The sequence below is a fragment of the Varroa jacobsoni genome, unplaced genomic scaffold (genome assembly GCF_002532875.2).
Source record: "Varroa jacobsoni isolate VJ856 unplaced genomic scaffold, vjacob_1.0 scaffold_1104, whole genome shotgun sequence".
Classification (NCBI taxonomy): domain Eukaryota; kingdom Metazoa; phylum Arthropoda; class Arachnida; order Mesostigmata; family Varroidae; genus Varroa; species Varroa jacobsoni.
In genome coordinates, this window is record NW_019214006.1 from 896,669 (window position 1) to 921,008 (window position 24,340).

A 24,340-nucleotide genomic window follows, 5' to 3' on the forward strand; every position below is an offset into this window, starting at 1 on the left:
CGTCAGGCAGACGAATGGTACTGCTGCTGCTGCTACGAGCTTAGAAGTACGCGCCGAAGCAAAACAGCCCCGGCCTTGAAAGGGCAGTCTCGCCTTATGTAAAGGTTCTCACAACAATCTAACACACATTCAAGTTGAGTGCGATATACGTAGACAGTTTAGCTGTGTACGCAGACAAGCCTTTTTTTCAATCCTCTACCTATAATGCTACGGTTCGCATTTTGTTTGGTCCGCAAGCTATTACTTTCAATTGTTATTCAAAGGTGAGTACGTCTGGCAGCGGAAATAAATATTTACAACTGCGTAAATTGCGTTTGGTGCCAAGCAAGAACTTGCTAGGGGAGACATTTTTTCATTTAATCGTATATTTTCCATCATGATAAGTTCAATTACTTCTTTTATTTAATATTGTACTTGCCTTGCGTATATGAATATGTTGTTGATGCGCGTCAAGTTCAAGTTGAATTTGTATTTTGCTTAAGGAATACAACGGGACAGCACTGAAGTGTAAACCATAATACATATATCGGCCTGAAGTATATTCGCGGCAGATCACGACTGTGCTCTGTTGATATCCCCTCGTAGACGCAGGACGAACGAAGTCAACTTTAGAAATAGAAAACATAGTTACGAATCTATATGCGTATGATCTGCCTTGTTACTCAATTCCTCCAATGGAGCATGGAGTTTAGCAATGGAAGATCGTCAAATTTTTAAAACGTAATAACAACAATGTCAGATGCGAATGCGAACAATAGAGTAAATAAGTCGGGCAAACTAGGGCAAAATTTAGGGCAGACGTGTTACGCAGACCACACCCCACAGCTATGGTATTTGTTTTAGGACTCGTAGAACCCTTATAGGCGCTTGGTTCGATGTTATTTTGGCACATCATTAGCCAATTTTACAAAGATATCTGTATATCTGTATAAAAACAATGCTACCTAAGATTTTAACGTTTTTGCGCTAACTGTGCATATCAGCCTAAATGACCCGCACTCCCAAATTGTATTGCCTAGAACGTACTTTGATGTACGGTGTCCGATCCATCCCGATCACTCACTCCACAAACGTAAGCTTCTTTACTACATACGCCACGCCGCCGTTTTATACGAAATAAGCGCAAACGACATATTAAGATATCATTTATTATAATCATCGTTGTTATTATTATTATAATTGTTTCTTATCGTATCAGTAATAGTTGATTCAAATCATCGCGTTTTATCATCATTGTCCATTTTGTTTAGTACTTTCTATTATATCGTCATAATAAATGTTCGGTATGCATACTTACACAGTAAGATGGTAAGAAAGTATCTCAGCTGAGTAAAAAAAAATCGAAATTAATCTTCAGTCGATGTGGATGTCACCCGGTGTGTGTGTGTGTACGTGTTTCTTTAGACATCCGATCTTTATTCTTTTGTCTATATATTCACTTAATAGAAGTTTGTTTTCGCAGCAGTTGGTAAGTCAAATTACTCTTTCCGAGTAGGTTGAATATATGATCGAATCATTGTTACCGTTGGTGATGTGGGGCTTTATTCGATTTGCTGTTGATGATACAGCGCAAAACAAACTTGTTTTTTGTTATTTTCACGGATGTGCAATGCCGTTTGTTATTGGTTGTTTGTCGTTGGCTGGTTGTTGTTTTGTAGTGGCATTAGTAGTAGTAGATCTCTCGGTTTGCTTAGTATCAGCTGTTAAGCAACAGCTGAACTTCGCTCCGCTTAAAACAATTCTCTTCTCAACAGCCAAACAAGCATTGACAAAGACGAATTTTTTGCCGTCCCTACAGGAGCCATTGAGATTCTCGTATACCAGCGCTGTTGTTGTTAAAGCTGTTGAACCTACCTGCTGTATTACCGCTTATTGTAAGTCTTTTCTATTCATCGAGATCCATCACGTGTTCAGAAACGACCATATTCGTACTTTCATGCAATACACCTACTAGCGTGCAAACTGCATGGCTGCAACTCTCTCCCTGAAACTCTAGTAAGCAGAAAACGGCAGCACGTGTCGCAATGAACCGCAATCACTGTTTCTCAGCACTCACTCTGAAATGCAACTGAGGTTCACAGCGCGGTCCTTAAGTTAGTACGCGCTGGCGATCTCGAGGCCTTTTGAACTGATCGACTTGTACAGAACTTTTACTAGAAACAACTACCTGATTGGGAATTTCACATGCTTCTCGATCTAGGAAACGAGTCACGAAGAACATGAGCGCGTTCATTTTGGAAAAAGACGCATATTCTTATCGTCTTTTAAGGATAGCCGGGTAGCAAAGACAGCAGTGTATAGGCTACAACAGCAGAATGAGCGTGGTCAAGCAAGCATCAATGGTCTTTGTAGAAGGCGGCTTTGTATGAACTGAATTTATTTTATTACACTTGTAATCATTGTTGCTATCGCGTCCGATCTGGCAAACAACGAGCGGCTGTGGTGCGCAGTCGGTTATCTCCCTTCCCATTGCTTTTGCATCTGTCTATTCGCTTTCAGTCCTTTACTCCTTACCGCATGCTCGTCCTGTCATACCACAGCTTCTCCTTCCTGGGTCGGCATGCTCCGTATCCCCCTAACATAATACGACCTATATATATATATAATATATATATATATATATATATATATATATATATATATTCTTTATAGTCCCATTCGACCATTTTTTCCCTATTCCATATCTACCTATATTTATAGTTTTCCTGGGTTTTTCTTCCAGTGCCTTCATTCTTTCTCTCTACTTTTCTTTCGCTCGTTTTGCTTTGCCCATCGTATTTTTACTATACCTAATTTTTTTTCGTATCCGCCCGGCCCAACGTAGTTTTTCCCGCCACCTTTCTCCATTGCTTAATTCTTTATACTTGACCATCCCCTACGTTTTATTACTCTAACTAAGGCTACCAGCTCTAAACCCATTATAATGTTATACACATCATGTTATAATCATATTTTCGTCATCATCATCGTCATCATCGTTACCATCATCATCGCCATAATCGTCGTCCTCCTTACATTTCAACCAGTTCTGTACTTTTCCTCACGTCACCGTGACGCAGCCGGCTCGGCTGGAGAAAAACAGAAGCCTTCATTAGGTGCGGCGCGGGAAGGAGAGCGAATGGATAGTTAATGGTTATTGTCTACTACTGTTACTCTCGTGTGTACAAACAGATACACAAATACACTGCCGCCGTACTGATGAACACCGAACTTCTTTTTCTCCACTCCTACCACTTTTCTGCGTTCACTTCCATTGTGTATCTATATATAGTAGAGGGAGGAAGCGAATGATGCACACACTCTTACATCACTTTCTATCTCTTTCTCTCTTTCTGGCTCTCTTTCTTCCTTTCCTGCTCTCTCTCCCTCGGATAGATTATAGAGTTGTCTTTCAGTGTTGTTGCTGCTGCTGCTGTTTTGTTGTTGATAATGATGATCATGATAATGATGATCGATACCATTCTCTCTTGTCCTCTCGTTCTCGCTAGTTGATTGGTGCGGGGCGTCCTGAAGCCACTTAACAACGCTCTCACTTCTGATTTTTGAGCTGGTTCGAGAGCCAGTCCAGGCCCTCGTAAAGGCCGTCTCCCGAAGTGGCACACGTCGCCTGAATATACCTGGAAGGCCACAGAACATATAAGAGTTTTGAACGACACACCAGCAAACGGAGGCCTTTTCATAAAAATCCCTTAAATTTTCTGACGTCTACTGATAATTCCCTTAGGATCACGTTGCGTATATAATAGATGCAGAGCGTCATTGATGACAGCGTTGAGTATCGCACGATTTACTCGAAATTGACAACGATATTACCCTAGGCGCCACACTCACGGCTCGCTTGATGGAAAGTCGGTGTAAACTTCATTGAAAGAAACGTGCCATACTCTATTGTGGTTAACCTGCTTACATAAGAGTTTAGAGAACGCAATTGACAAGTTTAGTGCAGCTAACTTGCCGTTTTTATTCTATTGTGAAATCGAAAGTAAAAGACTATGAGCAAAGGTTTCTTTCGTTTATTATGTTGATAGTCTCATCGCCATTACAAATGTTACAGGTGCTTTTGTATATACATTGTTGTTAATGTAATAGCAAAACACGTAAGATTAGCATTTTCGTCACTTTCGGTAAGCGCGGTGATAATGCTTTTGTTGAAGTGTTCCTTTTAAAGACGTTTCTGAACTCGTTCCATAACATCATTAAGTGGCTGACGCCGCCGCCACCACCGTTGTAAATCTGACAATACTGTCAAAGGCGAATGTGCAACAAAAAGTCGTTTTTATTGTTTGCACGTGTGGAGTCAACGAACGTCTTCATGAGTCAGCGTACGATCGTTGCTGGTAGCCGTTACTCTGCCTTTTATTGATGCACGTATATACAAACAGCCATACACAACTTGGGCTATGCTAGGAGGATATCACCAAAACAAAAAGAACAGTGCGAACAGAGCGGAGAGTTGGTAATGCAACCATAAGAGTTGACGAGGGAACAAGGACTGCAGATAGTTACGCAGCTGTAGCATTGCCTCGTTTTCCGACCCATCTACATCTCCACGCCTCCTTTTCCATATGGGTTCTTTCCGCAACCAGCACAAGAACTGGCTAGGTGCGCTTACATTCTGTTCCTTCTCCGTAGGTCGGAGGCGAAGGTTCTTCTGCGGACCGTGTCGGCGGTCAGAACGCTTGCTGTTGGTTACTCGCAACTCTGTTTTCATTAAGCAGCCCAGCCGAAGGCTTCCTGCCATGAAGCTGGCCAAGGAGCTCTCTTTCTCTCTGTCAACGGCAAAAGCAGCTCCTGCTGGCACTACCGCTGCTAATACCCGAATCTAGTGAACCCGCGCATAGGTGGTCCAGCTGCTGCCCAGCTACTATTTTGCTTATCGGACTTTCTCCTTCTCCCCATACAAAAAAAACGAGGACCAACGTTACCTCTCGATCACTTCTAGATCTGCTTTTGTAACTACTGCTGTAATATAACTTACGATTGTACGGACCTCGTATAGCAGTAGACACGTCAGCTTTTACCACCAAGGGAAGCAAGAGACAGACCTAGCTAGGAACATGTTACTTACCATCTTGTTCATTTAAGAAACAACCGACAGTAGCAGCACCAATATCAGTAGTGAGGCAGCCACAGTGCCCTTGGGCAGGGGCTACAGAACACAAACCAAGGAAAATGTTGGTACAGAATACGTGTCCTGCGTGAATACACATATTTGCATAGATTTATAACACACAGGCACCTGCTTTTAGGGATGCTTATATACACTAGGTCATGTATATATCCTTGTATGGAAAATACATCGGCATTCGAAGCAGGTTTTGCTCGTGAATTTCGCCTAGCATAGAGTTCCGCCTTCGCCAATTTGTGCTAGATCTTACCTCTTCATACAAAATAGTAAAATTAGTATGAGAAGGTTTGCGACACGTTCACAGATTGTCCAGTAGTACAGCATCAAACAGTATTTTTTGGGAATTCACTAGAAAACCGTGAACGCGGCTGGTGGAATTAATGTAGTGATAATGAAAACGTCTAGGGTGTGAATGAACCCACCAATAAATGCGAATCGGCGCAAAAGGTGGCAAAGTTGGATCTTCAGGAAAAGACGATTTCGAGTTTTAGTTTCAATGTCCAAGAGCACAATCTTTCACAACGGACACAGATAGCCACCCTTTTTGACAACTCTTGAGACATAACATCTTTGCATGGGGCTGTGGGCCTGAAACTAACTTCGGTATGCAAAGTGCGTCGCTAAAGTGGAACTCCCCGCAACCGCTACATTAACGACCCCAGCGAAATGTTTGATTAATCGTTCTTTGATTGAGTTACTATCGGTTAGTCTCCGCTGACTGACAGTAAATGTCTTAATATCGAGGACAGAAAAATGTACGTAATGCTCTGTCGTTCCCTACAGGAATGACGTGCTGCAACTCAAATTTGAAGAACACCATTTTTGACAAAGCTGATCAGGTCATAACGTACCAATTCCGGTTGCGCAGCGAATGCAGACCAAGCTTGTCAGTGATCTCAGCTGCATTCATGGCGTTGGGAAGATCTTGTTTGTTGGCAAAAATCAGTAAGACGGCATCTCGGAGTTCGTCTTCGGCCAACATTCGCATTAGTTCTTCTTTTGCCTCACCTGAAATGAAATTCACAATAATACGTTAACACAAACAAAATATACAATAACTACAACAATACCAAGCTAACGATAAAATCGAAGCTTCGTTGTCTCATAACATACGACTATGGAGTACAAAGTAATCAGACGCCGTATAAGCAAGGACCGTTTTATTCATGGTAGAGTACGCCTACGGTGAGCTTCTGTTGATCTAGGGTTTGATGTCGAAGTTCGCACTTATAATGACTGAGCAACTTGAAGACAAACTTGGAAAACGGATTTGTCATTCCGAAGACGTTCTCCATCAACAGTTCAAAACTTCTGCATTCTCCAATATACGACACTGTAGCTTATACTTTTTGTTGTTCTCTATGCCTGTCCTTTACAAAGCTGATTTGACAACCTAGTCGTTTCCTTGAGCAATCACCCTACATATCTCACTACGTGCTCTCCCTTCCTAGTCATCTGTGCTCCTTGGGCTCCTCCATTGTGTATATACCAACCGGAGATACTTCCAGACGAATGAGTTTTGTTTTGATACAAGTCTACCCTATATCACACCCACCCCAGTGTCCCCCGTTGAAACAACAGTCGGTTCGGTCCACCGTGCGGCTACTGTTTTCGACACGACACCATCCCGCGCCACTCGGACCCTTCTGCCACCAATCTGCTGCTGGTTACCCATTTCCCGAACAACCGATCTTTACTCCTATCTGCTTGATTGTGCATCTGTCCTGTGCCCTGTTAGCCATTCGCCAATCGCAACGCTTTAACATTTGCTGTCAGGCAGCATGTCCCCGTTCTCGTCATTGTTCCCAGAGAGCGACTTCTGTCCCGTTCGTTGTTTCTTATTACTACTACTACTTCTATTACCTCGCTTTCTCCGTTCCGTGCTGTAAGAACCACTAGCACCACACGGGCCAGTCCTGGATCATTCTTTTCATCTCCCACTACCTCTTAAATGCAACTGCAAATCTGCAAGGCGGACCCTAGTAGGCTCTTCATTACCCGACGTAAGTTCATCCTGTTCTTTCTGTCGCTATCCTAGTTTTTCCTCTTTACACATCCTCATCACGCGTTCTTCTCTATTTCTTTCACTCTAGCATTTTCTAAAGCTTTCCTCCTCCTGGGCTCGCTTCTGCTCTCCCTTTGGACCTAGAATGAGTAATGGTGGTAAACAGCAACCATCTTTCCCCTCTCTCCATCTTCTTTTGGTAATGTAAGTTTGGGTTTGGGTCTTTTATCTTGCCGCAAAATATAAGTTTGGACCTAAAATCCTAAGTCGACCCAGGCATCATTTTATACCGTTGTCTCTACCGTTTTCTAACTTCGCCGCACAGCGCCATGCACCTCTAGGTTTTAGTCTGCCATTCACCGTCAACCGTTTCCACATAGACTGGATTTTCCTGTCTGTGCACTGCGTACACATTATGCGTCAGCCTACATCGTACAGTTCCGTTCGGGGCTTTTCCAATCGGCACGCCGAAATGGAGAAAGGGTTCATGACTTACCTCTCTGCAAGGCTATGTATCAGGATTTGGCGGATACCACTGCCACTAACAAAAATAGTGAGCCCATCTTCAACTTTAGATGCTGACCGCTGCTGGAGATGGACAGACGAATCAACGAATTGGCCCTAGAAAAACGACGAAAGACAGTCCTTCCAGAGGTCCAAGCTACGAAGAACGTCGAGAAGTGAATGAACGAACGCAATGCTAGCCCACACTATCCCGCCCCGCATTCGCAGCCATATAGGCATTCTATAACCCTATCGTCTACACTGTCGTTGACCCACAATCATATTAAATGAAGGTAGGCAAGACGAGACTTGCGGCTGGCTGGCTGGCTGGCAAATAGCACTATTTATGGACCTTTTCTTTCGCATAGGCTGCGTCATTACGAAGGGTCAACGAAAGGAGGCACGAGCACCTTTAGGCCTGGGCTGGCTATGATATACAACGACCAAGACAAACGACGACGCGACAGAGACGAAGGGCCGCAGTAGCCAAATAATAAACGCAGTTGTAGTAGCGCCACCAATAATAAAAGGCAGGAGGAGCGGCAAATGGCACCGGCGGCAGCTACGAAGACAGAGGGAGCGCAAAAATGACGGCGATAGCAACCGCAATAGAAAAAGCAGAAGTGAAAGAACGACTGCCTGAAAAAAACAGATGCAGGCCAAGTGGAATAATAGAGCTTATTAACTCTAAAAGCTGTCGGTAGTCGAGTTGTTCTCGAAACCTTAAACTGAAAAAGATTTAAAAGAAAATCCCTTCTCCTTAATTAAAAGTAAATTATGCTTGTCAGGAATAAAATAATTCATAATACGTTCGTGTCTACGTTTTTTCGTTAGATACAACTACTTTTTATGATTCAATTGAATGTTGTGGGTTCCCAATTTTATTATAGGCGTTTACCAGTAGACACTTTGGAATAGTGAACCAACCGAATAAATTTGTAGTAACTTCACAGTCCTTCATAATATTAGCAGCAATAATGTCCCACATGTCTTCTACGTTCATTGGTCGTTCGTTGTTTATTTGAATGAAAAAAAACGCCTTTGCAGGTCTGACATATGCCTTTTGAAGCTGACAAATAGTATATAAAGAGCACCGATGACTTTGCCGTTAAGGTACTAAATATATCAATGAAAGTACTCGTCTGTCCAGGACTGTGTGAGGAAAAATATAATTCAGACTCAACGATGTCTATGTTGGAAGCTGAATCAGATAAGCATGAGATTTTTCGCAGCCCACTGTGGCGACGGTTGCATATAATTATGTCGATCATTGACATTGTTCTTTAAGCGGTTGCTACCACATCGGAAACGAAATTGTCAACTTCTATATGTATAGAATGCTTGAAAACCACAACACAAATCAGGACAACCAATCCGTACGTCAAGCATCGCTCGCTACGCCGGCAGAAAATCGTCTGTCAAGCAGTTCCAATTAACCTAAATAATAAATACTTAGTGTCACATAATGTTTTAATGATATACTGTAAAACGACCAAGCTATCAACTGCCAACTAGATTTTCAAGGGTGATTACGTCTATGGGATATCATTTTGTTACCCCTGTAGAAAATCGGCGAAAGATGTATGTGCATACATGTATACATAAAGCTGTTACATGCGAATCTGGCGGACTTCAAAACTGTTCTTTGACAATCGACTTTCAAACTGGAAAATAAACGAACAACTTGGGCAAAGGTGATGATTTTTAATTACACGTCCGTACTTTCCCTAGTGCTCTGGCAGGCTTTAAATAGCCATATACTTACAACTCGCGTACCCATAGTTAACTTCTCGATCGGAGTAAATCCACTGGTTAGATATACGCTTGTCTAGCTGCCTTTTTAGGGCAGAAAAGGCCCGTAATCATCCGGTTTTAGATTAGGAGGTTGAAGGAGAAGCGTGTTGAAACCAATGATATGTACTCACTTGCTCAATCCAGAAAGTGATTAAGCAGGCATGGCGATGAGGTTTGAATCTATTCGAACTGCTCTCTTGCCAAATTGCTTTCCGGCTGGCAGTAGAAACTGAAATATTTCTCGTCTATGGCGACCGTATGCTCAGGGCGGACGTACTATGCACCACTCACATTTCTAACTAGCCCGGGGTCAATTCACGGAGACCAATTTTATTCAGCGTCTTTCAGTATTTAGGTTATAATAATTAACACCTTTCATCTAAAATGCCAGTTTTTGTCTCTTATACTGCAAGCTATTTTTGTGAAAATATTGCTCAATTGCAACAACGCATTCTTGTTTTTCGGGTCCCGAGATCTAGTCACCTTCTCGCTCGCCCTTATCGCTCCAGCTCCCAGCCCCCGTCCTTGCAACATTTGCCCCATTGTACCTTTTCTGAGCTCCCGTTTACTTCCTTGCCTGTCTTCACAAATCTTCAGTAATTTTCGCAATACTGCGACATGAGCTTTTATTTTCATATACTAAAAAATATTCTGAACTTGTTAGTAAACTCTAGCGGTTTTCACACACAAGTTTTTAGAAGACTGGGGGGTATTCACCAATCAAATGCCTTCTCTCAGACGTGCGTAGTTCAAAGATTAATCAATTTCAAAGTTCGCTGGACTCGCTTATAACAGTCTAGTACATAAATGGATCGAGATAGACATAAGAGCAGTATTTCTGCCTTTTATAGCGTTATCGTTTTTAGTAACGTTGAATATAACGTCTTTTGCGCATTTTCTCATTGATTTTTCTCATTGATGATTGGGGTCACGATACCGCTATGGCTAGGGATGTTGGTTTATTGCTTCCGCATTTCAAAAGGAATCGAATCGATGCAAAATGCAAATATTGACGGCAATTGGCGATAACACACTACTGGGAAATACATAGCGTTGGATTGTTTTAGGTGCCACTGACTGTAATTAGACAAGGACACACGACTAATCATTGTAAACATCGCGACAGCAGTGAGAAAAATATAGACGAGACGGCAGACCGTGACCAGAACGGAAGCCAGCAGAAAAATACGAAGATATGATTTTGCTTAAGGTCTGATCTGTCTATTCTGGTGTTGTCTACTTTCCTGAAAACGAAATGCCGCAGTTCGATATTACAGCCCTTGACCATACGGCTAAATCTACAACTTTAACTTCTGTAATTAACAAGCATAGAATCCATTCTTACGCCGAACTAACCAGCAGCGATAGTAATGTTCAAGATCAGAAAGGATGTATTTGTATACACCTTTCGGCTGGAACAGGCGTAGATGTACATATAGGAATACGTCTTATTGTTATCACACAACTTTATATATACATTATTCGTCTTATTCATAATTAACGCGGCGTTCTCGATTTAACGGCATGCGACAGGACTCGAACTCGGGCTTCTTCGCTTCTCGTTCGGTACCTGAGTCACACATCTTACCTTCGCTACCTTCTCGGGACAACTCGGTTTCCCGTAGACTAACATTCACGGAGCCGCCTCTCCCCTTTAACCCCCTCCGCGGTTTGCCATCTTGCAGACTACCTCACACCAATCTCGCTAATATGCAACGCTCTACCTCGCGAAGACGTGCATCAGGGAGTACGAAGAAAGACGCCCAGAAATGTTTACTCTAGACAGCTCTAATGCACCATAAATCTGTTTCATGAGGCCACACATTCACAAGCAACAATACTAGGACAAAGGAAGTGTGCATGAGATGAAAGTACAGAATACAATAATACTACAACGGAACAGACACGAGTAACGTGAACCCCAATCGAACCGTGGTCTTATTATTAATATCGATTTAGCTACGCGCGGCAGATTTAAGAAGAGCAGCTCTTTTGTCATGTGAGGCTGATGACAGCTGTAATGATCAGATGAGGCAATTAACTATGTTAAGCTATATTCTGGCCAAAAAAAATCCGGAACTACATACCTATGGAGTGATATGGCCAGAAAAAAACAGGGTAACATGCCTTTGCTGATGTGAGCGCCATTCTTTTCTAAACACTTCAGCAAGTTCAGTTTCAACGGGGTCGTACCTTGTTAGCAGTGCATACATCGCCACCATCGTTGTCCCAGTCTGTCTGCGTCCTGTCTCTGCAACAGCTGGAGAGGACCTTTCAACAACCAGCTATTATACCAAACAATAACACACTTAACCTACAACGGCTCAAACCACGCTAGTAGCAGTGCCCGCCTTTTTAATGGGTAAACTTCTGGTTTCAATCTGATGCTCCTACAATAAGAAAGTGGTTCATTCTAGTACAGTGGAACACGCGAATAACAGTAATGCGATACAGGGTATTGATTATGTAATGTCCTTACCGACAAAACTTTAGAAGGTTCAAAAAACTGCAAAATAACAACAGCTAAGGCCACAATTAATAATCCATCAATAAAGTCATCATAAACGCCAGCATAAACTCGACGCCTCTAATTTCTAGTCTCCTAAACCAATTCAGCAGCTAGGACCCGTATGACCTGTTGTTGACACATTCCTTATAGCTGTGATAGCCGCATGGTGTTTCCTAATGTCTATAATCTCTGCCAACTAGCAGAACGGCAGCTTTTTTCGAAGAAGATGCTTGCGTTGCCGTCTTTGTATAGATGTTGCTTATTGCTCACTTCGTTGCGTTTTTAGGAACTAACCGATGCATACTTAATCATTGGTGTTCAATTAAACTAGAAAATATTTTTAGTATCAACCAATGCTTTATAAGATAAAATATAAAAAAAAAATAAGATTTTTTTTTGGTAATAACCGACACGCAAACGATGAAATCGCGATATCGAAGATTTATCTTTTCTTATGTACCTTGCTGTCTAAGGTTATCTGCTGTTACCCACCACTTTTCGAGCGTCAACCACCTCTTCAGCCCACCTCCGTCCCGCTAGTCATTTATATCGAACGCAGAGAGCAAGTTCCGCCAATGTATATTGCTTTCTTCCGCATTCCTTTCAGTTCACAACGATAAATTAAGCCATTTCACTTGCCGGCTCTTCAAACTAGCGCAGACTACCTCTCCGTTCTTCTTTTCTTTCTCTCCTCTAAACGGGGAGTGTACATGTATGCAGACTGAACAAAATTGATCTACTGCGTAGTACATAACCAACAGTCATACAGTAACAACTGGCAACGCTGTCTTAGCTTCATGTATTTTGCCCTAAATAACGATAACGGTGCCACCTTTTCGTTGTTTTTTTCCATGTAACGTGTTCTTCTACTCAACTTCACTGGTGCAATCAGTTTAGTCGAGCTTAGTCGTTTTTAGCTTAGTCGTTTTTTCAACATGGAATTAATTTTTTTGGCCCACATTATCAACACATGTTGCTGTAACGTTGACGTCACTAATACGGTCACAGTCGGATACACTTTTCAGTGATTATGCGGGATTCCTTTCTGGCAACTTCAGAAGGTAGTTAAGGCGACAAACCGGCGACAGCGACGGTGAACAGCCAAGGCACAAAGAAACTTCCTAGCATCTAAAACGTAGTAGTGGTAGCAACAGGAATATCGCGCTTGAAAGATCTCTTCCCTTTTGGCGTTGGCTACTGATCCATTCCATTTAGCCGTCCATAAACCGATATCCTCGGCCGCTTGCTCCTCCATCTGACTGTCCGATAGTCCATCATACTCGGGGCCCGTTGCCCCGAGGAACGTTTTTCTAATTTTTTTTTTAAATTTGCTCTTACCCTATTACAGCTTCTCCATGACTTATAGCAATGAAGCAACAGGCATACAGAGAGATGTGCTGCCTTTTTTTCTTTTTGACCTACTTTGCCGATCCATCAAGTAGACACAGCTGAAGCAGAAGCAACGGCAGTGACGACAAGAGGAACAACACTGACATTAGCAATAACAAAGCAGGAGAAAAATCATCAGTGAAAACGCGAACACATTCCGAAGACCCTCGTTGTCATCATCTGTTGCAAGTAAGCGAACGACCACCGGCCGCCCACTTAGTGTCTTGCTCTGTCAGTGTTGTTTTCTTGAGTCCTGGATTCTATATGCTAAAGATTTGCCACTAATATGGCAGCAGTAATATACTGTCACAATGTGAATCTAACCAGCGATTAACGGACAGGGAAACATGCACGTAGAATAAAAAGATCAAAGCCCGCTTTATACATGTCGTACTACTCTATTCTACTATGGAGCAAAACATTATAGAAAATTGACAATCAAAGCACCAAAAATTAAAAGTCCTTATCACTTCCTCCGCCCCACATCTGTTTTCCGTCTAGTTAGTATTACATGTGTACCTCACTTAGCTTTTATTCGACCGTATTATGCCGTATTTTAACAACACTTTTTTCATAAATTGCCCTTCTTTGGTTTCTTTTCTTTGCTAAATCCACTTACTGCAAAATGCGTTATCCTTTGTTGATGTTCAGGGCTTCTGCGTCTTCCATCTTCCCCAGCTCCATCCAATCTCATTGCTGCGTCTACCCCCTGAGCATCCAACTCACTCATTCAGTATCCTTTGCCATGTTCCTCTGGTATTTGCCATATTCTCTCATTCGTATGTGCAATGTGTGGTCGCTCTCTAAGCTTCGGACACCACGCTAAAAAATGCTTACCAAGTATTTGTTTGTAAACTAACAGTAAGGTTTCTCACTATGTATGCTGGACAACTAATCGACGCTTTGCGTTAATAAAAATAATTTAGCCACACTCGAAGATCGTGAAATCTTCCTTGTCCCTCTATGGAGTGCCTGATGCACAATCATACGGCTCGTTCTTAAAGGAGGCCGCTTTTACAAATCGAAACTGATTTGTGTATAAAAGTCTCAAATACACCGGAAAGTTAATCCACGCTAGTCTTTACCAATTTCCTTTTGGGCACATGGAACTTGCGTGACTGGATACATAAGGAACTGGATACATCCATTTTTACTGTATTCGCCATAAATCTCACATTGTACTTTGCTGAAACCCCTATATTCATTTATCAGAAAGCCTTGCTCGTTTCTTTGTGCAAAATTGTTAGTGCTTCAGTTCGGTGTCTATTCGCATTTTCCGCAAGTAAGCTCGATATTAACTTTAAAACGAAGGCTCATGAATGCGTCGTCAACTCTCGTAAACCTAGAAACCGCCAGAAAAAAAAGAAGCACGGGTTGCTGATTGGCAGCTCGTTCGCACTGAAATAATATCGCACGTGAATCACTTACGACACCATTGTCACACTTGCTTTCCCGTACATGAGCAGGCCCAGCAGCTTCAAGTCTGATTCTATCGGAGCGGGTGCTCTCAATTTTCGAAACCCTCAAAAAAAGCTTTTCGTCTCTATCAATAGATCCAAAGCTAACGGATTTCTGCAAACTCTGCAAATACCTAGCCACCCCGCATCTCAAAAGGCACTCCCCACAAACATCTTGAGGTGCGTAAAGGCATCACACTGAAAACAACCGAGCTGAGTCGTTCGTCGAGCAATTCTTCAACTTACTAACAAGTCTTCGCCTCTACAAAAGGTCAGAAGCTCAAACTTGTGTCCGTTAATACCCCGTTTTAGTCAAATTATCAGATTTATCATTTAATCAGGCTCGAGCAAATAGGCCTATTGCAACTAATGGATGGCGTAGAGCTACCAGCAAAATAACCCATTACGATTAAAATTTTAGAGCCATGAAAAATACCCTGCTCAAAGAAACAAAAGGGCACCTAATCCCCCTACCTTGCAACCCCATGTTATTTACTTATGAAAATTAAAATGCAATGAAAGTGAAAATGTATCAAGTCTAGATTTTGTAAGACGGCGAAAACTAGCAGAATCAATATTTGCTTGCCGAAAATACAAGGCACCAACACAAGTTTCCTATTAACACCAGGAAACAGGTAAGCTTCTTTAGAATAGTAGCTATAGTATAATAATTAATTGCAATATCAAAGTCAGAAGCTCTTCTGCTTTCCCCAAATCCTAATGACAAACATTCGCCCCTCATTTGAGATTCTAAAATTAGCATCTTAATAATTCACAACTGGATCTAATAAGAGAATGCTTTAAACTAAATTTTAATCTAGACAACCGATATAATATATTTCTAAAAAGCTCCGAATCGACACCTTGAAAATAGATCACAGCAAATGATCACACTGGTATTTTTTACACACTAATTTGTTGAAAAAGAATGTATGAAAGAAAAAGAAAGTAAGCGACTGATGTAAAAAAGTTCGAACAAATTATTCGGAGGAGTCCAGGAAATATACTCATGCTGAGTATTATGTTAATTTACGAACTAGCAAAGGTACCTTGGTGGTACCGTGAAAAAACTGCCTATTTTGAATGATGCGCCATGTTTAAAACCATGTATTCGCAATAACTTTTCTTCGAATTGCTCATGTCCAGAAAATAAAATGAACCTAGTTTATTTTTGTATTTATATATTTAATATTTAGCTCGGTAAATTTCAATAACTACTTTGCACCTACAGCTTAAGACCTGTTAAATGACGCGTTATATCTTAAATATATGCATCTTCTGCCAACTGGAGTTATAGTTAATACGTCTCCATTAGATCCAAGATTACGAATCCTATACCTTTCACCGATCACTTGGGCACGCGACAACCACCTATTCCGACGTATTACCTTACGATGATACTTATTACATTGGAATAGCTGCTGATAACGTAGCTTCGAATAAACCATGTGATGTAATCAACAATCAAGAATTGAACCTGGTTGAATTCTTAAATCAGTGTCTAACAGTGACGAACCCGACCAGTTAATTCACATATATATACCGCAATATTCCACATGATCCTCCCATTGTCTGTATTGTATGAAACCCTACGTAGCAGGCCGAACAAGTTTCAGCTCAGCAAATTACTGGAAATAACTATGCGCTAGGAAGAAAAAGAAAATTAAACATGTTCATCTGATAACGATGGAGCTGTGCCCTGTCACTTATCTAATCTAAATCAATAAAAAATATAAAAGCATCAATAAAATAAGAAAAAGTAAAATAGAATAAATAATAAAGTCTAAATCCTGGAAAAATCAATATTATAGTATATCATAAGCTCGAAACCGGGCGCATATACAGTTTCTTCGTAAATTCGCATCATCTTTCCTTCAGTGAGTATCCAGGCAATAAATTAAGGTGGTGTATATTATATTTAGCTCTGTCCCTCGATATTGCCTGTATGAGGCCCTTTACCCTAACCTTTACACTAAGCAATGCCTATAAAGCCGCGCGAAGGCCTTTGGTCTAAGATTGAGTCGTACAGGCGTCTGTGAGCAAGAGAACAAAAACGTTGCTCCCTACAGACAAAAATCATGTAGCATTCTCCGGGCACATGGTGTTGCTTACAAATTATTACACCGTCACAATATCAGCGCGTTTTATACAGATTTAACTGATCGTTCTTAGTAGGGACCTATAAGCCTTTGAATGTCAATTAAAAATTATCCTTAAACTAGTAGTATCAGCACAAGTTTTTTCTAGACGTGCATATATACCTATAATACGAAGGTTTCGAGCGGTGATCAAAATCCTCAGAACATAATCAAGAGGCAATTAAAAATTATCTTTTAAAACTATAATAGTATCAGTACGAACATTCTCCAGATGTACGTGTATACCTATCAGCATAAGCCTTCTCTAGATGTACGTGTATATTTATAACAAAGATTCCGAGCGGAGATCAAGGTCGACTTAACGAAGACTTTTTACGGCTAGCTAAAAATAGGCAGTAGAATAACAGCTGAATTATGGCTTTCATAGACGGTTCATTATAGCATTTTGCTTTGTAGCTTTTGTTGGCCAAATTATATGATAGGATTATCCTTTCAAAAATTTGTCATTCATTACTCCTGTCTTCTCAATTTTATTTGATGCATGCCATCCCTGAGAAGGAATTGTCAAGTTCAGGTCTAATTTAGTAATACACTCTTTAAATAACGCAAGTACGCATCAAGTAAATTTCAAAAAAAACACTTGGACATTCAGAAAGCTAGGTAATGACAGAGTCGGTTCTTTCCACAACCACTGGTGCGAGCGTACATGGCAAATAGCATCTGCGAGGGCCAGGTGAAAAATGCTTAATGTTCAGACCAAAGCGACTCAGGTCTCAATGGGTCCAGAAGGCCGTAGCCTTCCGGAAGAATGCAATCTGGCGTTTAGAATATTGTTTTTATTGGCCCCAGCACAACAAACTGCTTCGCAAATTGTTAACCTCTTACCTTAGGTTTATAGATCACTTAAAAAAAAAAAAAAAAAGTCCATTGAGTCCAGATTCTAAAAAAATACAAAGCTCAAATTCAGTATGTACATTCTGTATATTAATGCGTGAGTCTGCAGATGCATCGTCGTATTTGCAGACCCATGCGTTAATATAGAGAACCTCAACCCATAATTTTATCTCCAGTTTTTTTCACCAAAAGACTGATGCTTACTCCCCCAACCGAGCAGAATTCTTTAGTCCTCAAAACTAACGAAATCAGCTCTGATTAACGATACACGTAACCTCAAAAAAATAATTTCTGTTCAGCTCCGGTGAAGCTTTTTAAATAAATAAAACAATTTCTAGTCATATGCATTTTGAAATATTACCAATTTAAAGAGGATGTATGGTTGGTCGTCTTAAACTAGATATAATAACCCTTACGGGTGTCTGTATTGGCAACAAAGTATTTTCGTAAAAAATATATATTATAATTAGGCGTTTACTACACCTAATTAGTAAATCCTTGCAATCACATAAATACGTCGATGAATAATATTATTAATCACTGTCTTTGATACTTGTCGTTTTAACTCAGTGGCTATTTCGTCATCCGCGAAAGGAGCGCAAACAAGCGTTGTAAACGTCTACGATTTGAATTTTTACCTAAGTGAGGCTTCACCGGTACTTAGTAGTAATATTAATTTACCTTGAAAAACGAATATATTAATTATACTACCACAATCATGGTAGGAAACTGCAGGGTAGTTACAAATCTTGCAATCCAAACTATTTAAGCAGTCGTCGTCATGCAAGCGGGTCGTTAACCTGAAAACCATGTCATAATAACATTCTCATAGCATACTGAAATTGCGCACTTACCTATTCTTTCTCTGTCATTTGAATCCACGACGAAGATGAGACCTTGAGTGTTCTGAAAATAGTGTCTCCACAATGGCCGAATCTTGTCCTGGCCACCAACGTCCCACACTAACATGAAATAACGAGAAAGATTACCAAATATATAAAACAATAGGTAGATATTAAACCAGGCTGCTTATTATCAGATCAGTTATTATTTGATAGAGAGAATATTCTGATATAATAAAAACATAAGCAATATAGCGGCATTTTTTACCATCAACCTGTCCAACTTTATTACGAAGGCTGGGAATATAGATAATAATACTACTTACATTTACCGTCTGTCTTGCCTAATATATCATGTTTTCATACCGGTAACAACTTAACGTATAACAACGTGATGCCATTAGAATAACAAAACCTAAAAAAAATGTAAATCGAACTTGCCTTATTCAAATCATAGGCATACATCTTTGGCAATACAACCGTCATATTTATTTTCCGACGCTTACGGTAATACGATCGTCATATTTATTTCATATGATAATCTTTTTTCTTAATGAAATAATACTTTCTTTCAAAAATTTTTCCTAATAATTCTGCCATATTAATAATAACACCTGTGAACACAGTGTACGCCTGTGTGTACAATCGACACATAATTGGTCCATTAGCTACGCCAACAGGTTACCTACCCAGGAGTTAACCTACCGGTAAACGAGATGTTCTTGTACTCGACAGTCTCAACGTTGAATCCTATGGTTGGAATGGTGGTTACAATTTCGCCCAGTTTTAACTTGTATAAGATAGTCGTTTTACCAGCGGCATCAAGCCCGACCATGAGAATCCTCATCTCCTTCTTGCCAAAAAGGCCCTTGAACAGGTTGGCGAAGACGTTGCCCATCTTGCCGGCGGAGTAGGCTATAAACGGATCACGATGGCAGGGCCTAAAACACCGGACAGCGAACGATCATCGAATGATGCAAAACAGTGTTTACGAGATACTGAATTTAGATAGGAAATGGGGCTTTGAAATAGAGTAACAGCGGTGGTACATAAGAACCCTGTTGTAGTAAAACGATTTTCATAATGGAACAGCTCCTAAACAAACCGAATCAATTTCGACTGCCTATTCTTAGATATGGAATTAAAATACTATCAGAAACATTATAGAATAAAAAAGCAATAATATTCTTTACGCTTACGATGATCCACACAATTAATTACCCTGCATGTACTCTACTAGTGCAATTCCAGCAGTATCTGCTGGCGTGTAGCTCTAGAAGCCAGGACTATTTGTAAAGGAAAGGGAATCCTATAGATCTATTTTTATTTCTGAGCTTTTAATACCACAATAGCACGCAGCAGCATTACCGTCCATGCAGTGAAAAATTAGTTTGTGTGAAGCTGCATATTCTATGCAGACCAAGGCTTTGTAAAAATAAAACAAGCGTGGGCCCACTGCAACACTGGTGACATAGCAACTGCGAGAGAATGGGGCACGTCCAGATTGTGCTCATGTGTACTTCACGTATACTATATATTTACTCAAACAAGCCTTTGTCCACTGTGTATGTGCAACTTCCCACTTTTAAGGTGAATATTCCGGAGTTACTAGACATCTCTACCAGAACATCGAGTGGTACCTGAGTATGTGACAAACAGAGATACGTGGAAAAGGAGAAAAAAAACGAAAGAGCGAGTGAGAAAGGGCACTTAAGCAATAACAGAACGACTCGATTATTCGCTACTCCGTCATGGATACGGATATTTGTGCATGGCATTGACAACAGCACTACCGCAAAACAATCTGCGTACGATGTTCACTGCCGTTTAGACCTAAAATAGGCAAGCATAGCGAAGTGCTAGGCGCGACCTGCCCACACTGATGCGACGGGAGCATGTTTTAACGCAAATCGGTCCACAATACAGCGTACCCAGCAAGGCAGAGCACACGTCATTCACAAAAATGTCAGTATTATCAACACACAATGACATATCTATTCACACACAGGCACATAACACACAAGGCCCAGCCATTTTTCGCTATAGCTCACGGTGAATGTATAGGTCGTCGGTCAGTGGTCATGTAAGTCACATCCGTCGTCAAACTGCTGCTACTGCTGCCGTCGCCGCCCGCGGAGCAGATTGCTTGCTCCTACAGTTCAAAAGCCTGGCATCACTAACAGGGTGAAATTATAGAACTCGACGATACGTTCTGCAATTTGGGTGGTCTGTTTTGCTTGCTGAACAAAAAAGGCCATCTCATTCGATGCGGGGACTCGAGGAAGTGTTTCTGCACTCAAGACAGACAAGGCAAAATAGAACGGCCAAAATGTGGCAAAACTAGAACCAAAATAAAACAAATCGGGTATACAATCTTGGCAACCTAACTATTTTGGAAAGAGCCCTTATTCGGGGTAACTCAACTGCTGCGCCAGAGCGGACCGGTTTCTCCGCGACGGCTCTCGCCTAGGCACGACACACACAGGACCCCCTTCTAGTACACAATTAAATAGACATATATGCAACGGCAAAGCAAAACACAGCCCTACAACATTTGCTTCCATACATGGATCGAAACTATCGGGTTGTTAACAACATTACAAGTTCTTGGTCGCTCGTTTGCTTTTTCTCTCAGTCTCTGCTTTATTTCCTGTCAAAATGATGTAAAGTTAACCTGCGCGCCAGAAAGGTTAATGTCTGCCTCTTTTCCTTGCAACAGCAAGCAGGCTCCTAGTTCATAGCGGACGCTTGCCTATTTATTCAACAGGTTTCTCTTTAAAGAGACTTCGTACCTTTCTCACTAAGCAGAGTTGAATGACAGAGCAGAGTGCAACCATGCATACGCATAGGGCATGTCAACTCAACTTATACACTAACAACAGAATGGCTAAACGATAGCAGGCAGATATCTTCAGCTTATTTGGTTCGGCACAGAATCACTGACTGACCTCGGTCAATCAGGTTTCGTATAAAAGACGTGTTCAACGTGTCATAAGATCGGTAACTTCGGTGGCAGGAATCACAGTGGAGTAAAAAATGTTCTTCGCACAAGAATGCCGTTCCATCGGTTGGGAGCTCGCAACTAACCAACTACTTGTTGCGTTGACTTGCGATGGCAATAGTCGTTGTCGTAATACTACTATGAACAGCACCGCTGCCGCTACTGGGACTGTTTGCTGTTGGCGGAACGAACGTTTCCTCTTCAAAAGGAGGTCGTCCATCCGTCGCATCGGCCACCATCGCTTCAGGCTATCAGAATGACCGGTAGAAAGCAGCACATGAAATCATTGACGCCATCAATAATAACTACTTCTGCCACTAAATCGAATACGCACAGACACCGGCACAGAACGACAGAAGTACACCAGTCGACTAAAATAGAAGTTGCACCTTTCGTGGCATCTTGCATTTGCTGCTTCTTCTTACGGTTCCTACCGTTGCGGACTCTATTCACAAACTGGTTTCACGCTACTAGTTGGCCACCCCAAAGAGCTGTAAGCGAGCAAAACGGTTCGTGGAATTACGTGCGTAGCTTTGCCCAAGAGGCACAAAACTGACAAACGAAAACCTGTATCAGAGGAGGCGTATGGGGGGGGGGTGTCACTATCATATCATAAATGCCACACCACAAAGCGAGCAAATTCAATCGTTGCACATTATGCACTAAATATGGCAGATTTCACTTAGTCAGTAAACGCCTCGCCGTATGTGTATGGAGTTCGGCTAACTGATACAATCATTGGGCACCGTAGTAGCGGATGCTGCTACTAGTGAAGTACTTTACTAGTAATACCCTCCAAAAACAGACTACTTCTTGTTAATTCTCACGTACAAATAAATCTTATTTTCCAATTACACTTATTGTTAATAGTAGGCGATAATCGATAATTACTGCGACCAACTAAAAAACCGTCAGTCAGCAGAAAGCAGTATCAGTTGAAGCGTATCCTATATCAGTTGGGGCAAGAAAGCGACAAGATCTATATGTAAGCTCACAAAAAGGAATACCACACAGACAAACAGACGAATTCACATGAACCACATACACCGAGCGCAGGACGGCCTGCCGGCCATCATTGCGTCGTCGTACGGCAACTCGACTCACCCACTCACACAGAGGTACACGTAACTCTATCCGCCATCAACCGACTAACAGACCCGCCGAGCGACCATTCAATAAAGTGTAACTAGCACAGCGGCACACGTCACTGCAGCCGCCCCCACATAAGATACCGCAGCTACGATCTGATGCGGCTAGCGAGATACCGTCGCAGGTTGCCTGCAGTCGTCTACTATCCAGCTATTGGCGTCGCATGAGCAAGTTCGCAAGGCTGGGCGTGAGGCTAGCGGGCATGTTGGAGTCAGATTCGAAGCCGGTCAAGGCAGTGGTGACCAGTGGGCCCGGCCGAAAAATAGTAAGCCCCCATCAGCAACGCCCGCAGATAGACAGTAGTACTAGCGGCAACAACAGAGCAGCAGGGTGATTGATACGAATGGCAGAAAGGCGGTACAAAAACAGGCAGGCACCAGCGGATGAGTGACGATGGACTACAGGCACCGGTCACAGCCTGGCTGAGAACGTCGTGGCCAGCAGGTGTACTCACCGGATGTCGGAGGTGGATCCGTGCCAGTCACTAGACGGCAACGAAGACTTGTGAATCACACGAAATCACCTCGAAAAACTCGTAGCAACAGTGGGGCCAGTGGCGCTCCCGAGGTAGTAACAGCGGTAGCAGTCAGGTCGGCCAGCAAGATGGCTGCCCCCCATTCGAGCCACGTAGAAACAACACCGCCGCCTGGCGCCAATTTTCGAAAGTGCCGCGTTGATTTGAATCTATTGGCAGAGCGTTCAGCTTGATAAATAAATAAAACAACAACAAAAGGAAGCCTGCATCCTGAGTTGAAAAGGCACTACTAATTTACGGGCATTAAATTCCTCTAACAGGTACCATTTACCGGTTAAGCGCTTGTAAATACTGACGCCCTATTTAATATACAAGTTAACAAGAGGTATTATAACGTCTGATGACGATGATAAAAACGATGTGTATAGAGTTAGAAAACATTTTTTTCCAATTTCTGCATTTAACGCATAAAAACAGAAACATTCAGGCCCACTGAATTGTCTCTATTCTGGAAGTATCAACTAGTTTTTAGCTATGTTTCGGTAATAGTCGCTTCGTCTATGTCCTATTAATTTGGATGGCGACGTCTGTTGCTCTGATTTCGGCATTAGGAGCTTGCAGTGTTATTTTAGGGACTGCGGTAAACCACCTCAGATAAAAAAACATTGGGCGCAGTTGGATGGAGATCACGATACAACGGACCAGACGATGATACAACATGTCCATGTCCGAAAAACTTACTTCGAATCCCATGTTTACATGACACGTCCATAGGTGAGAGCCTGGGTAAAACGTCGTTTGAACTGCTCTTCGGGTACTGGACCATACTGCCCTGAACTTGCTCCTCAAAGAGCACCCTGGTGCGGGGATACAGGCAGTCGAAATACGACGGATGCACGCTACTGGGTTGGCACCGCAATATGAAATGGAGATTTGAGCAGAAAAGTCTGCACAATGGGAGTTCTGTGGTGTGCTGGTAAGAGTTAATATATTAAGTTATCCCTGCCCCTGCCACTCTTTTATCATGGCGCCGCTGTTACAGACGTGCGAATTGTCAAGCATGATAGCTAACCGTGAAGGTAAAAAAAAACGGC

General features: G+C 41.9%; 1 protein-coding gene across 2 annotated transcripts; it reads right to left on the minus strand.

The window, feature by feature from the left end:
- Window positions 1-1,132: 1,132 nt before the first annotated feature.
- Window positions 1,133-23,374, minus strand: Arf1 (ADP-ribosylation factor 1). Of its 2 annotated transcripts, none has more exons than XM_022844303.2 (5): window positions 23,226-23,374; window positions 19,327-19,562; window positions 18,634-18,741; window positions 5,980-6,136; window positions 1,133-3,617 (listed from the first exon to the last, which is right to left on the minus strand). In XM_022844303.2, the coding sequence occupies exons 2-5, from the start codon at window positions 19,517-19,519 to the stop codon at window positions 3,530-3,532; spliced, it is 546 nt and encodes a 181-aa protein (XP_022700038.1). In that variant the 5' UTR covers window positions 19,520-19,562; window positions 23,226-23,374; the 3' UTR covers window positions 1,133-3,529. The 2 variants fall into 2 exon arrangements, with proteins under 2 accessions (XP_022700038.1, XP_022700039.1); XM_022844304.2 differs by lacking the exon at window positions 23,226-23,374 and adding an exon at window positions 22,727-22,860.
- Between the last annotated feature and the right edge of the window lie 966 nt (window positions 23,375-24,340).

Excerpts from the sequence above, each read along its gene's own strand:
- Arf1 (XM_022844303.2), bottom strand. The coding sequence starts at position 19,519 with ATGGGCAACGTCTTCGCCAACCTGTTCAAGGGCCTTTTTGGCAAGAAG. Across the intron at positions 18,742-19,326 it reads CAAGAACATCTCGTTTACCG|TGTGGGACGTTGGTGGCCAG; the intron begins GTAGGTTAACTC and ends ATTTCATGTTAG. Across the intron at positions 3,618-5,979 it reads TCGCTGCGCAACCGGAATTG|GTATATTCAGGCGACGTGTG; the intron begins GTACGTTATGAC and ends GTGGCCTTCCAG.